At 46.0% G+C, this 13,055-nt stretch overlaps 1 protein-coding gene across 2 annotated transcripts in view; it reads right to left on the bottom strand.

The window, feature by feature from the left end:
• The window catches only part of Xaf1 (XIAP associated factor 1), a 17,521-nt gene extending 6,666 nt beyond the window's left edge, over positions 1–10,855 (bottom strand). The window contains exons 1-5 of one of the 2 annotated variants that reach the window (XM_005399676.2): positions 10,621–10,855; positions 9,178–9,298; positions 8,399–8,455; positions 7,911–8,106; positions 6,117–6,202 (exon numbers count right to left, since the gene is read on the bottom strand). In XM_005399676.2, coding sequence (XP_005399733.1) covers positions 6,117–6,202; positions 7,911–8,106; positions 8,399–8,455; positions 9,178–9,298; positions 10,621–10,652 — 492 coding nt within the window. In that variant the 5' untranslated portion in view covers positions 10,653–10,855. The remainder of the gene's footprint in view (positions 1–6,116; positions 6,203–7,910; positions 8,107–8,398; positions 8,456–9,177; positions 9,299–10,620) is intronic. The other variant, XM_005399677.2, reaches the window with a different exon arrangement.
• Positions 10,856–13,055: the final 2,200 nt, after the last annotated feature.

Here is a 13,055-nt window from a genome sequence, read left to right as displayed (position 1 = left end):
AGAGAGAGAGAGAGAGAGAGAGAGAGAGAGAGAGAGAAGCCATGAACCACCTAGTGAGCTGGAAAGGAGTGGGAGGTGAGATTAGCGAGGCGGGAAGAGGGAAGGAGGCACAGAGGTCACAGAGCTCCAGGACCCCTGCAGGGATTTTCATGTGTGAGGTGAGGCAGGAGTCAGCACAGATCTTGAATAGTGTGAAACAGCTGAGTGGTATTTTTAAAGGATCCTGTGGGCTGTGGTGTGGGAGCAGAGGGCAGCGGGCAGGGTGAGAAGCGGGGAGACCAGTGAAGAGTCCACCTGTCTTAGTTACTTTTTTCTCGTTGTTGGGACAAAATACCCAACACCCAAAATGCAGGAAGGAAAAGTTTATTTAGCTTACAGTTTGTAGAGGTTTTAGTCCATACTTGGCCGGCTCGGAGGCAGAAGATAGCAAAGAGCAAACAAGAGCAAAGGGGGGATATGGCGGCAAGCAGCCTCTTTTCTTTTCTTACATTGTAAATAGGCTATGCCCACCCAGGGAGCATGCAGCACTCACATAATCTCCATGCCCTCCTTTTCCACAGGCTCAGGATGTTTATAAAGTAAGCGCCCTGGCTCCCTGCTGAGTCACTTAGCCAAACCTCTAGACTACTCAAGTTGACACAATGTATCGACCATAACACCACCACAGCCTGCAGGCTAGTAATAGCGGTGGTTCACAGCAGAGCAACAGCACTTCCTGGGGACAGGAGAGGAGCCAAGGGTGTACCTGAAGTTGTGTCCCAAATGACTGGAGGGATCATGCTGCTGTGACCCGAGATGGGCAAAGGCAGATGGCCAATTTCAGATGAGTCACAGTTGAGACGTCTACCCTGCGTTCATGCGAAGATGCTGACTAGGTGGTGATATATGATTCTGCTATTTGGGGTTAAAATGCCCATACCAAGATATAAAGTAGACGGTGTCCATGTACATACAGCACTTTTGAAACTGAGAGTCTGGGTGAGATGACTGAGGTAGTGAGTACAGGTATAGAAGAGCCTGAAGACCAGGGACTAAGATGGCGCCTGCTGCAGAAGGAAGCTCCTGCCCCTCCCAAGGCTACCCAAGCCATTGCAGCTCTGGAAGCTGCCCAAATACCCCAGAAAAATCACCCCCAGGACAGACAAACTGGACCACTATGGCATCATCAGTCTCCATGACCATGGGGTCAGCCATGAAGAAGACAAGGGACAACACACTCGGGCTCACTGTGGATGTCAAGGCCAACAAGCAGCAGCTCAGACAGGCTGTGTGGAAGGTCTGTGACGCTGGTGACCAAGGGCATTTCCTGATCCGGCCTGACGGAGGGAAGGGATGTGGTCAGCCGGCTCCTGCTTAGCATACTTTGTGCTGCAGCAAAACTAGGATCATCTGAACTCAACCCATCTGGCTCATTCTAAACTCACAATTTTTTTCACTATAAAAAAAGACAAGAGACTAAGTAAGCCTGCCTTGTCCTGACAAGTTAAGAGGTTGGAGGGACTAGAAAAGGACAGACCACTGCAGTTATGGGAAATCAGAGTCATGTAGTTCTCTGGAAGCTAGAAAGCAAATCAAGGAGGAGGGAGTGAGGTTAATGCGCTTCATGAAATGACAGCTGAGAACTGAGCACCGGTTTTCACTATGCCAAGGTCAGCACTGACTCTGATAAGTGCACTTTTCATACAGCTGGGGCTAGTACTGGGTGCAAAAGCGAGGCTGGAGTGAGTGTAAGGATGGAAGAAGAGCTGGGTGTAAGGATGGAAGAAGAGCTGGGTGTTGTGGCACACGCCTGTAATCTCAGCACTTAGGAGGCTGAGCCAAGAGGATCATTATTAGCCTGGGCTAATAGTGAGTTCAAGGCTACATAGAAAGACCCTGCCTCAAAAACAAAACAAATAACAAAAACAACCAAAACCAAACAAAAAAGAATGTAAGAAAAAATGGGGGCAGTGTCTATAGATAACTAGTTCAAATATTTTGTTACACTGGGAAACAAGATGATAGCTGGGCAGGTGGCATCACAATCTCTGCTTTTAAGTTATGCTACAAAGCTACCATAATAAAAACAGCATGGTACTGGGAAATAGAACCCTGCAGAACAGATCAAAGATCAGTGGAACAGAACAGAAGATGCAGAAACAACTCCAAGCCCATTCAGCTACTTTATTCGTAACAAAGGGGCCAAACACCTTCAGCGGAAGAAAGATAGCCTCTTTAATAAATGGGGCTGGAAAAACTGGCTTTCCACATGCCAAATATTGAACCTAGACCCATATCTCTCACCATGTACTAAACCAAAATTGAAATGGGTCAAAGATCTAAATATAAAAACAGAAACACTTAATCTGCTGGAAGATAGAATAGGTAAAACTTTGGAAGATATAGGAATAGACAAAGACTTTATGGACAAAACCCTGATCTCAGAGGAAATATTACAATGAATCAACAACTGGGATCACATCCAATGAAAAAGCTTTTGCACAACAAAAGAAACCACCAATGAGTGAAGAGACAACTCACAGAACAGAACAAAATTTTTACCAGCTACTCCTCAGACAAAGAACTAACATCTAGAATATGTAAAAAACTCAGAGAAATTAGACCTCTCAAATTTAAAGACCCAGTCCAAAAATTGGGCATCTGAAATGAATAAACACTTCTCAGATGAAAAAGTGTGAGTAGCAAACATATAAAAAAATGTTTGAGGTCACTGGTCATTTGAGAGATGCAAATTATAAAAAAGCACTGAGATTCCATCTCAGAAAGACTGGCTGTCATCAAGAATCAACCAATAACAAATGCTGGAGGGGTTGTAGGGGAAAAGGAACCCTTTTCCACTGCTGAGGGGAGTGTAAACTGGTACAACCACCATGGAAATCAGTATGGACACTCCTCAAAAAACTAGAAGTTCCATTTGACTCAGCTGTTCCTTTTCTAGGTAACTTTTTGAAAGAATTGAAAGCTTTCGACCACGTTGAAATATGCATAGAAGTTCCATTTGACTCAGCTGTTCCCTTTCTAGGTAACTTTTTGAAAGAATTAAAAGCTTTAGACCACGTTGAAATATGCATATCTGTGTTTATAGTAGTACATAGGCCCATCAAAAGATGAATGTATAAAGAAAAGGTATTTATTTAAATGGAGAACTACTCTACCATAAAGAAGGATAAACTTGAGTCAGTTGTGGGACAGTGGATGCACTTTGAGACCATAATCTTAGGGGAAGTAAATTGGACACACAAGTTTAAATATTGCATTGCTTTGTGTGTGTGAGGAACCCAAAGGGTGAGTACGAGCATAACGGAGGGCAGACATTGGGAAGTAGGAAGAACATGTTCCAGTGGGAGGGGGAACAAGGGAGTGGGATGGGGAAAGAATGGAAGGGAAAGGAAACAAAACAGAACAGAGGGGAAACATGTAAACAAAGCTTTTGTAAATGTGAGGGGAAGAAGGGGTGAAGGGAGGGGAGGGGAATGGGAAAAAGAGAGCTAAGATATACCATGTACAGGTACAAATTCCCTATGGTGAATGTGATCAATATGTTTGACAAATATGTACTGATAAAAAATACAATAAAAGAAGATGATAACTGGCAGGAAATGGATGTAAGAGAAGTGTTTCAGGGTGTCATGTTAATGTAAAGACTGAGAACTATGAAACCACTTCATGTACATTATTTCGGTACTTAGCTGTCAAATTTTTTAAAAAAGTCTTTCATCCAGGGCAAAGATAGTGCCACTGAGATAAGTAATTGTTAGTATTACCTCTCTGACAACTCATGATCATGAAAAATGTTAGAACACAGCAGAGTGAACAGTTTTGAGGGTTTTGTTGTTGTCTCTGTGTACAGCGCAATTCACCTCTCCATGCTGGAGGGTGCGGCTGGGGCAGTGTAGCAATGGCCTTGTGCAGCAAGAAAGAAGGGCTACAGTGCACCAATGAGGGCGGGCTTTACACAGCAACATAGCGGGAAGGCTGTGCGTGTGTGTGTGGATGCCGGTGGGGAGGTGGACCTGGTGTTGAGTGATTGGGGATGCCTTCTTTCCATGCCCAGATAGATGCACGCGCATTTTTCACAGAATGAGAAAGAAGCTGATAGAGCTTACATAGCCAGTACATAGCAGAGCAGAACAAAAATTCAAGGTTTCCGACCACAAATCCAGTTTCATGGTTGTCACAGCTATGTACCTCTCTGCCACCTTCAAATGATTGCTGGTTTCTTTGGCTGCCAATCTGAGCATTGTGAAGGGGAGTAGGTAGCTTCATAAAAAGGCCATAAAAGGAACAAAGTGCTGATACAAGGATGGACCTTGAAATTGTTATACTAAGTGAAAGAAGCCAGTCACATTGGATCACATATGATATGATTCCACTTATTTGAAATATCCAGAATAGGAAAATCCACAGAGGCAGAAAGCACATTAATGACTTCCAGTCACTGGAAAGAGAGGCTGCTAATGAGTGTAGGGTTTCTTTTTGGGGTGATGAAATGTTCTGGAACATTCTCCAGATAGTGGTGACAACTGCATAATAATGTAAATGTATTAAGTGGCATTAATGGCAAATTTTAGATGCGTCTTAATACACTAGTTAAAAAAAGCAAGGATCTGGAACATCTCTAAAGTCTCTTTAGTTCTAATATTCTATAGTTCTATGAAGTGAAGTTTAGAAAAGTAAACATCTCTGCCCACGGAGGAGGAGAGGTGTTCCTTGAAGAGACGCTATGGCAAGAAGAGAAGAAGGGGACAGTAATGCACTAAAAGGCACCTAGGGCTATGGAGGGACAAGCCTGGGAGTTGGTCATAGTCAAAAATCAATCAACCAATCACATCATTGCAGCTCAGCAGAGTCCCCTTTTTGTATCCAGTCCTGATCTTTATGATTAGAAGGGGGAGTAAGCCATGAGGTTTTGCCAGAGAGCTCACAGTCTAATAAAGAAGACTACCATTGGGAAGAAAACAGTTAAGCAGGTCCTCGTAGGTACCCAATCACAAGGCACAGACCCTGCAGGCTGGAGACAGTCAAGTGTGGTGAGGGGTACCAGGACTGGTAAAGGATGCTCCTTGAGCGGGAGGCTGGGCACAAACAAAGACCAATTAGGTATGCTAAATTCACCTAAAGCAATTTGCAAAAATCTATTTTTGTTCAAAGCAAAAAACAAAAACCACAGTTACTCTTAATATCTGCCCAAAGTAAAAGACCCAATCAAAAAAACAGGCAATTGAAATGAATAGACACTTCTCAGGAGAAGAAAGACAAATGACCAACAAACACATGTAAAAATGCTCAGCATCATTGGCCATGAGAGAAATGCAAATTAAAACAACACTGAGATTTCATTTTACTCCAGAAAGAATGGCCATCGTCAAGAAATCAAAATAAATGCTGGCGAGACTGTGGGGGAAAAGGAATCCTCCTACACTGCTGGTGGGAATGTAAACTAGTACAACCATTACGGAAATCATTATGGTGATTCCTCAAAAAATTAAAAATAGTAATTCCATTCTACCCAGCTATATATCTCATGGGTATATTCCCAAAAGAGTTAACACATCATACCATAGTGATACACGCATACCTATGTTTATAGCAGCACAACTCATAAGAGTTAAATCTTGGAAGTGGCCTCTATGTGGCCTGCGTGGATAAAGAAAATGTGGTATATAGATACAATGGAGTATATTTAGCCATAAAGAAGGACAAATTTGAATCATTTATAGGAAAATGGATGTACCTTGAGACCAAAATAAATCAAACATAAGGTGCAAATATCACGTTTTCTTATATACGTAAGAAATAAATAATTTAAAGAGCAACATAAAAGATAGATAACATAAAATATGGAGATAGAACCTTTGCAAATGGGAAGAGGAACTAGTGGAGCGAGGGGGAAGGAGGGGAAGAAGGGGAAGTAAAAAGAATGAAGACAGGTCACGTGCATGTGCCTTCTCCCCACAGTGAGCGTAATCACTATACACAGTGCATATGTACTAATACGCATTAAAATGCAAAAAAGATCTGTGCTACACAAAACTGGGCTGGAATCTTCCTTCCACATCACACTTTTGGGTATGTGAACTGGATATTGGCACCATTAGAAAATGACTGTTACTCACCGTATAGTGGTTATGCATACTTCCTTTAATTATTTTCTTGCAATAATTACAGTAGATTTTCCTCTCATGAACTAAAGTTCTTTTTCCTGAGTAAGCAGAGAAACAACACCACAAATGATTGCCCTTGAGGATGGCTACCCTAACCCTCCCCTAACTGGCCACCTGGTCGGTATTCATGAGCATGAACTGCCTGCAGCCTGCCTGGTCTTGGTTTCTCACACAGGAGGGATCTTCAGCTGTATGTGCAACCCTTAGCTCAGTCAACCACATTAAGCCAGATGTGGTAGCACACACCAGTAATTCCAGCATTTAAGAGGTTGAGGCAGGAGGATTGCTGTGAGTTGGAACCCAGCCTGGGCTACATAGTGAGTTCAGGGTCAGCCTGAATTACATAGTGAGACTCTATCTCATAAAAATCAGTCAAACAAACAAACAAACAAACGCCCTCATCTTTTCCTTTGTGTCCACCATGTGCATGTGCCCTAGGTTAGCATGCAATGCTGAAGACACATTTTCAAGGAGCAGAGCTGTTTTTTAAGGAGATGAAGCGAGTCATAAACTTTTATTCTACCAGTTTTCAAGTTCTGTGACTCAAACAAGCGTCAGCTGTATACAAGGTTGTGGTGAAGATGTGTTGTACTGAAGTTGTATTGTTAACTGTTTTGGTTGTACGAAATCTTAGCAAATTGGAATGAAAGAAATAGATACAAACTTCATATTTTCCAGGTTTTCACTGGCCAGTTTTTTTTTGTTTTTGTTTTTTGTTTTTTGTTTTTTTGTTTTTTCCGGTACCAGGAATCGAACTTACAACGTTGCACTTGCCAGGCAGGCGCTGTGCCACTGAGCTAAATCTCCAGACCCTTAAGAGCACAATTTTTTTTTTTTTTCCAGTACCGGGAATTGAACTCACAACATTGCACATGCCAGGCAGGCACTGTGCAGCTGAGCTAAATCCCCAGCCCCAATCACTGGCCAGTTTTGACTTGGGGAAGATTGTTTACTAGGAGATATTTATGGTCTAAAGGATTTTAGGCTCTCCCCTGTGTTACTGTGACACCACCACAACCAGTAAAGTCAACAGAAGATCTTGTGTCTTCATGGCTGTGTCCTCAGGAAACACATCACCAGGAAGAGGTAACTAGGACACAAGGGGATGACATCAGGGGGCCAACACACAGGCCCAAAGGTCAGGAGGGGTCACAGCTGGTTCCTGCCAAGCTATCACAATGGTGGACAAAGGTGTAGATTTTGTCCTGGGAAACTCAAGTATCCAGTATGATTTCACTTCTGGCAAGCCCCTGCTTCATTTTCTGTGTCAGTTTGTATCTGTATTTTGTTCTTTGAGACAGGGATCTCATGCCGTAACCCAGGCTGGCCTTGAACTTGCGGCAATCCTCCAGCCTCAGCCTCCAGAGTGCTGGGATGACAGGTGTGTGTCATCACGCCTGGCTTAAGGTTTCTCATCTATAAAAGGATTTAGGTGGCTCTCACCAAGCTAGGTTTGTGCTGGAGGAGTTCAAAGAAAGCCCCCACTGTTAGGGTTCATGATTGCTTCCTTTCTTGGATATGCAGCTCTCAAACTGCACCCCCCAATGTAAAGACCACAGCAGACACACAAGAAGGCCACTCTCTCGTGCGTGGTGCAGAGCGAGAACAGCCAGTTTAATTGAAACATGTGCATTGAATATCCTTCTCCTTTGTGGCCTGGGGGGTTTTTGGTCTTTCATCCCACTGGAGAGAGGCTCTGGGCCTCGTTGCTTCCCTCTTCCTCCCCACCTTTTCCTAGCTGCTCACCTTCCGTGGACAGAGCCTTTTCATGTTGACAAACGTCTTTGTGCTGGGCCAGCAGCCAGAGCAAGATAAGCTGGTCACAGTGCGGGCAGCGCTGGGCCTGGCTGCCACAGTGGGACTCGTGGGTCTCCAGCTTGCTGAGATGCACGGTCAGCTCACAGAACTTGCACTTGACAGGGCGCTCCTGGCATTCCTTGGTCTGTGAGAGGCATCAGGAAGGGCGTGATGACTGGCCACTGGACCGAGGACAGGTCAGGAAAATGAGCCCATCCCCAGGAATTGAAACCAATCACAGAAAGTGATGGAAGGGCCAGAGATACAAGCTCTCCTGGACTCATGAACCACAGAAAGTCCTTCTGTCCAGCGTCCAGATGCAGGAGGACCCGTGTGCCCGAGGTGGCTGGTTCTCCCCTGCTCTAAGCCCAGGTGGATAGGAATGGAGTGGCCTCTCCGCCCTTCTCCCTCTCCTCCCAGGATCACACCTGACTCACCTCATGCAATTCCAGGAAGGACTTCGCCACACTCTGCTGACACATCGCACACTTGACCTAAACACACAGAGACATGGGCTGCAGCCTGCAGCCCTGGCCTTTCCCCATACGCACCTTGACTCAGGTGCTCCAGGCTGGGATTTGTGAGCTCCCAAGGGTAAGGATCAGGTGTGGCTACTTCAGTTTCCCTCTAGCACCCAGCTCAGTGCTGCAAGAAGTCATTGCTGGACCACTTTGAATTGAAACAGATGTCTAGCTTAAGGATTTCCAGAAAGACAAATGAAGACCCAAGAGGGACTGATATGAAAAAGCAGGAAGGAAAAACTGGCTGAGTATGTCTGCCTTCTGGGGGCCTCCTTTCCTGTTTCTTTTGTTCTTGAATCTCAGAACATTTGACCTTTTTTGAAACAGGAACCCTTTACCTTGTCCAACCCATAAACCTGCAGAGGAAGGGTTTGAAGCTGGGCCCAGATGTGTGCTCTTGCTCTCCCAGCACCCAATAGGCCAAAGCAATAAATCAAGAGTTTAAGGTCAGTCTGTGCTACACAGTGAGGCCCTGTATCAATCCCTGCCCCACCAAAATAAATAAAAAAAACCAAGAAAGGAAAAAGAGAAACAGTTGGAAAAGTGGGTAGAGTTCATTTAGCAAGAGAAAAACAGGATTAGTGTTTTCTTTTCATAAACTGAAGTTGGAGGGTCTAGATGATTTGCCCGCAGGAGGCCATGTGAGTCCTGAGTTGCTGCTGGGCAGGAAGATCCCTCTCCTGCCACCTGCTCACCTGCTGGTGCCTCTGCTCCTGCACCTTCATCCCTGGAACGGGCTCCTCACACTTAGGGGCCAGAAACCGAAGGCAGTGGACCTCATGGAGGATGAAGTGGGCAGAGGGCACACTTTTCTTGCTACAAGAACAAGGGAGAAGAAGAACAGTACCTAAAACAGGAAGTCTGGCCTCACATCTAGAGCAAGCTCTTCAGAAGCCATCAGCATGGAAAATAGGATGATGGGATTTCAGGGGGCCCCAGGGAGATTTTGGGGTGATGGTGAGCTTCATTTCCTAGCTCATGGGATGGACTCACAGGTATATAATGTGCATCAAAAAGCGTCCAATGTACTTTAAAGAGGTGCAGCTTATGCCAATGATACTTCAATAAAGCTGTTATAAAAACGAAATGACAACTATCCAAATCTCTTTTCTTGTTTTCTGGTACACCTGCTGGGCCCAAGCCAGTCAGTAACACAGCCCCGCTATACCTGCACTTCCTGCAAGGGCGGAAGTGTTTAGAACCTCCAAAGCAAGGGACTGAGGTCCATCCGGAGGCCCCTGCCCCCAGGCCCACCTGTGATAACCACTAGAGAGGGCTTAAGGCCCTTCTAGAAGGCCCTAATGAATGAAGGTGTCTAAGTTTCCTGCTCCTGAGGCGGGGCACTTTTCTCTAACAGTCCTCATCACCAAGAAATGACACCTTTCATTTCTATCAGCTCTCGCGGGGGGCAGCTTGGGTGAAAGGATCTCAGACGCTGTAGCCCAAAGCCTTAGATGTCTAGGAGAGGCGCATGCCCAAGTCCCCGGCACAGGAAACATCACTGCTGTTGGTCTGAATGAGCCACCCAGCCCGATGCACACGGGCACCTTCACCTCCCTTTCCTCTGTTCTCTCCACTCTGCTCTGCCTGGCCTGTTCCCTAACCTCTTTCTCCCCAGCTGGCTCAGAGACCAGAGATCTCAAAAGACCTAGATGGAGCACAGCTCTCTGGGGATGCTCCACCCAGGCTCCTGCCACAGGCAAGGAGCTCAGAGAGTGAGGCTCCATCAGGCTACAGTCCTGGCCCCCTACCCTGTCTGCCCCTACCCTGTCTGCCCCGCCCCTCTGCAGGTGAGGATGAAATGGGCCTGGAGACCCTCCCTCAGCCACTTTCTTTCACAGACTGGCGTGAAGACCACAATACCAGAAACCCAAGTGAGGACTAAGCTCTATGGACAATTAGCTTGGCTGCTCAATCTCAGGGCTGACCTCCAAAGCTCAAAATGGCTGAGCTGGCCGGGTGTTGTGAAGCTGGATAGCACCGAACAGCCTGTTTGGAGATCTGCTTCTTTCCCCGCCCCTCCTCACCCCTCCCCTCCCCTCCTGGGTGTTTTCTCTGCCTGGACAGAAGCAGCCTTCTCCCGTCTCCTGTCCTGATATCCAGCGTCAAGCCGGCTGCTACAGAAAGTGGCTTCTTACCAGTTTCCGCACACCTGGAAGTCTCCCTCCATATTCCACTCCCGGAGGTTTCCTGGTGAGTTCCTTTGTGGCAGACAAGGAAACAAAACTGAAAGTGTTTCCTAACCCCGCCCACAGCCCCAGAGAGGGAGGCGACTTTCTGAACGCTTAGCCCTCGGTGACTGTGAGGTTCCTGGGGCCGGACACTCCTGGGAAGCCCCTCTGCAGCACTTGCAGTCCTTGCATCTTCCTCAGCCTATAGGCTGTGGGTCACACCCTGAGGGTAGAGTCACGTGTCACTTCGGAGCTTGGTGGCCAGGTGCAGTGCCTGTTTTCCTGAGCTTGGCCTTCTGGATTGCAAAGTGGGTACAGCAAACACTAATATAATGCCAAGGTTTCTGGCAATGGGAGAAGTCCTGTCATTCTCACCCCACCTTCAGCCGATGAAACTGAGGCACCGAGGGACTACGTAACTTGCACAAATCACACAAGCAATAGGCAGCACAATCAGACTTGGAACCCAGGCATTATGGCCCTGAGTGTGTCTCTCCTGAAATGGCCATTAGGACAGCAGATCTGAGTTCAAATTCGAACAGCATAATTCACCGGCAGTTTGAGTCACCTTAGCCTTTCTGGGTTTTATGTTTCCTTGTTTATTCAACTATATTGGGGGCCTGGGGACTTTAAGAGTCCAGCTGTCCCCCCAAATTTATGTGCAAAATGAACTTCATGAGAATGTATGCCTTTTCTTGAGGAGGCACCTACCACCTTAGACAGTTATGAATGACTAGAATAGTTGACCTCAAGTCTTTAAATCTTTGAGATTCAAAGAAACCAAGTTCTATTAAAGGCAGCACATGTCCAAAATTATAATGGATAGTTGAATTAAGTGACTATAGAACATTTGCAAGTTTATCTACTTGTGTTTCTACTTTTGATAGGAAGAAGCTGGGTGTGATAAGTTAGGTAAATAAAAATGAGAAAACGGGGGCTGGGAATGCAGCTCAGTGGCAGAGCACTTGCCTAACATGTGCAAGAGGAATTTATCTCAGGGCCACACATAGATTCAAAAAAGTATGCCAAAGCAGTGTATCACATAGTACAAATACAGTCAAGCGCCGTGTACTGACTTTGGATCAACCATGGACCTCACCTGAGACTTCCTAAGCCTCCTGTAGAAGCTAAAAATTCCTATTGCCTAGTGTCACAGCGCAACACATTACTTATCTTTGTGGTGATGCTGGTGTAAACAAATCTACTACACAGTAGTAGTAGGCTTATAAAAGTTGTGCACACACAATCGTGTACAGGTCGTAAACGGTAATGCTAATAAATGGCTTTTGAATTTGCTATCCTATACTTTTTATCACCATTTTAGAGTGTGTACCCTTTACTTAAAAAAAAAATTTAATTCTAGGATTGAGCTCAGGCTGGGGATTTAGCTCAGTGGCACAGTGCCTGCCTGGCAAGTGCGAGGTCATGAGTTCGATTCCTGGTACCGGAAGAAAAACAAAAAACAAACAAAAAAAAAGGAATTGAGCTCAGTGGTAGAGCCCTTGTCTAGCATGTGCAAGGCCCTGGTTTGATCCTCAGCATGGCAGAAAATTAGATATATTAATTAAATTTTTCAAAAGTTTTCTAGGAAGCGGTGTGCGTCACAGCATTGTGCCAACCCCATGTGTCCCGTTCACTGTGTTTCTTGATTGCATCGAAAGGCCATGGGGAGGAGATGACTATCCCCTCTAGGTTTGTTAAGCACACTCTATCCTGTTCACTCGATGAAATTGCCCATTGGCACATTTTCCAGGATGTGTCACTGTCCTTAGGTGAGGAATGACCTTCACTGTAACTCCATTAGATGCACTTGGAGACCGAGCTGTGCTGCTGCAGAGCGGAGCCAGGATCAATACGTGGGAGTCCCAGGAGAACTTGAGGTTCTTTCTGGATGAACTTGCCAGGGAAGCAGGGACCCAGCCCAGGAGTGAGGCAGGCAGGGTCTAGGACTGGTGAGCACCCGGCTTGCATGCCACTCCCCCTGTGGGAGATCTTGCGAAAAGCCCTGCCATACCAAGATGCAGCAGCAAGCTCTCATCTAAGCCGGCTCAGGGCAGCACCCAGAAAGAGAACAGCAGGCAGCTAGCGGGCTGGGGTGCCACAGGAATGTGGGGTCAGGATGCAGGAGCTGCTTACTATCCCAGCCCTGCTCAAGGGACCCACTCTAGTATGCATCTTCTTCCGGACCCTGCGTCCTTACAGCTTGCCCAGACCCGAGCTGTGCTAACAGAAGGACCTCAAACTCCCACCTTTAGCCATCACAGGCAGCCCAGAGAATTGTGGAGTGTGCAGTGGATTGGGAGCAGCCTTTCTGATGAAGAACGTTAGATTAGAAAGTTCCCAGCCATGGGCTCCAGCCTTCAGGCAGACTCAAAAATTCAGATCCCAAATGAGAGACGTTT

Source organism: Chinchilla lanigera, unplaced genomic scaffold (assembly GCF_000276665.1).
Source record: "Chinchilla lanigera isolate Chin_1 unplaced genomic scaffold, ChiLan1.0 scaffold00066, whole genome shotgun sequence".
Lineage (NCBI taxonomy): Eukaryota > Metazoa > Chordata > Mammalia > Rodentia > Chinchillidae > Chinchilla > Chinchilla lanigera.
The sequence above is the reverse complement of the archived record's forward strand: the minus strand, read 5'-3'. Positions and strand labels throughout refer to the sequence as shown.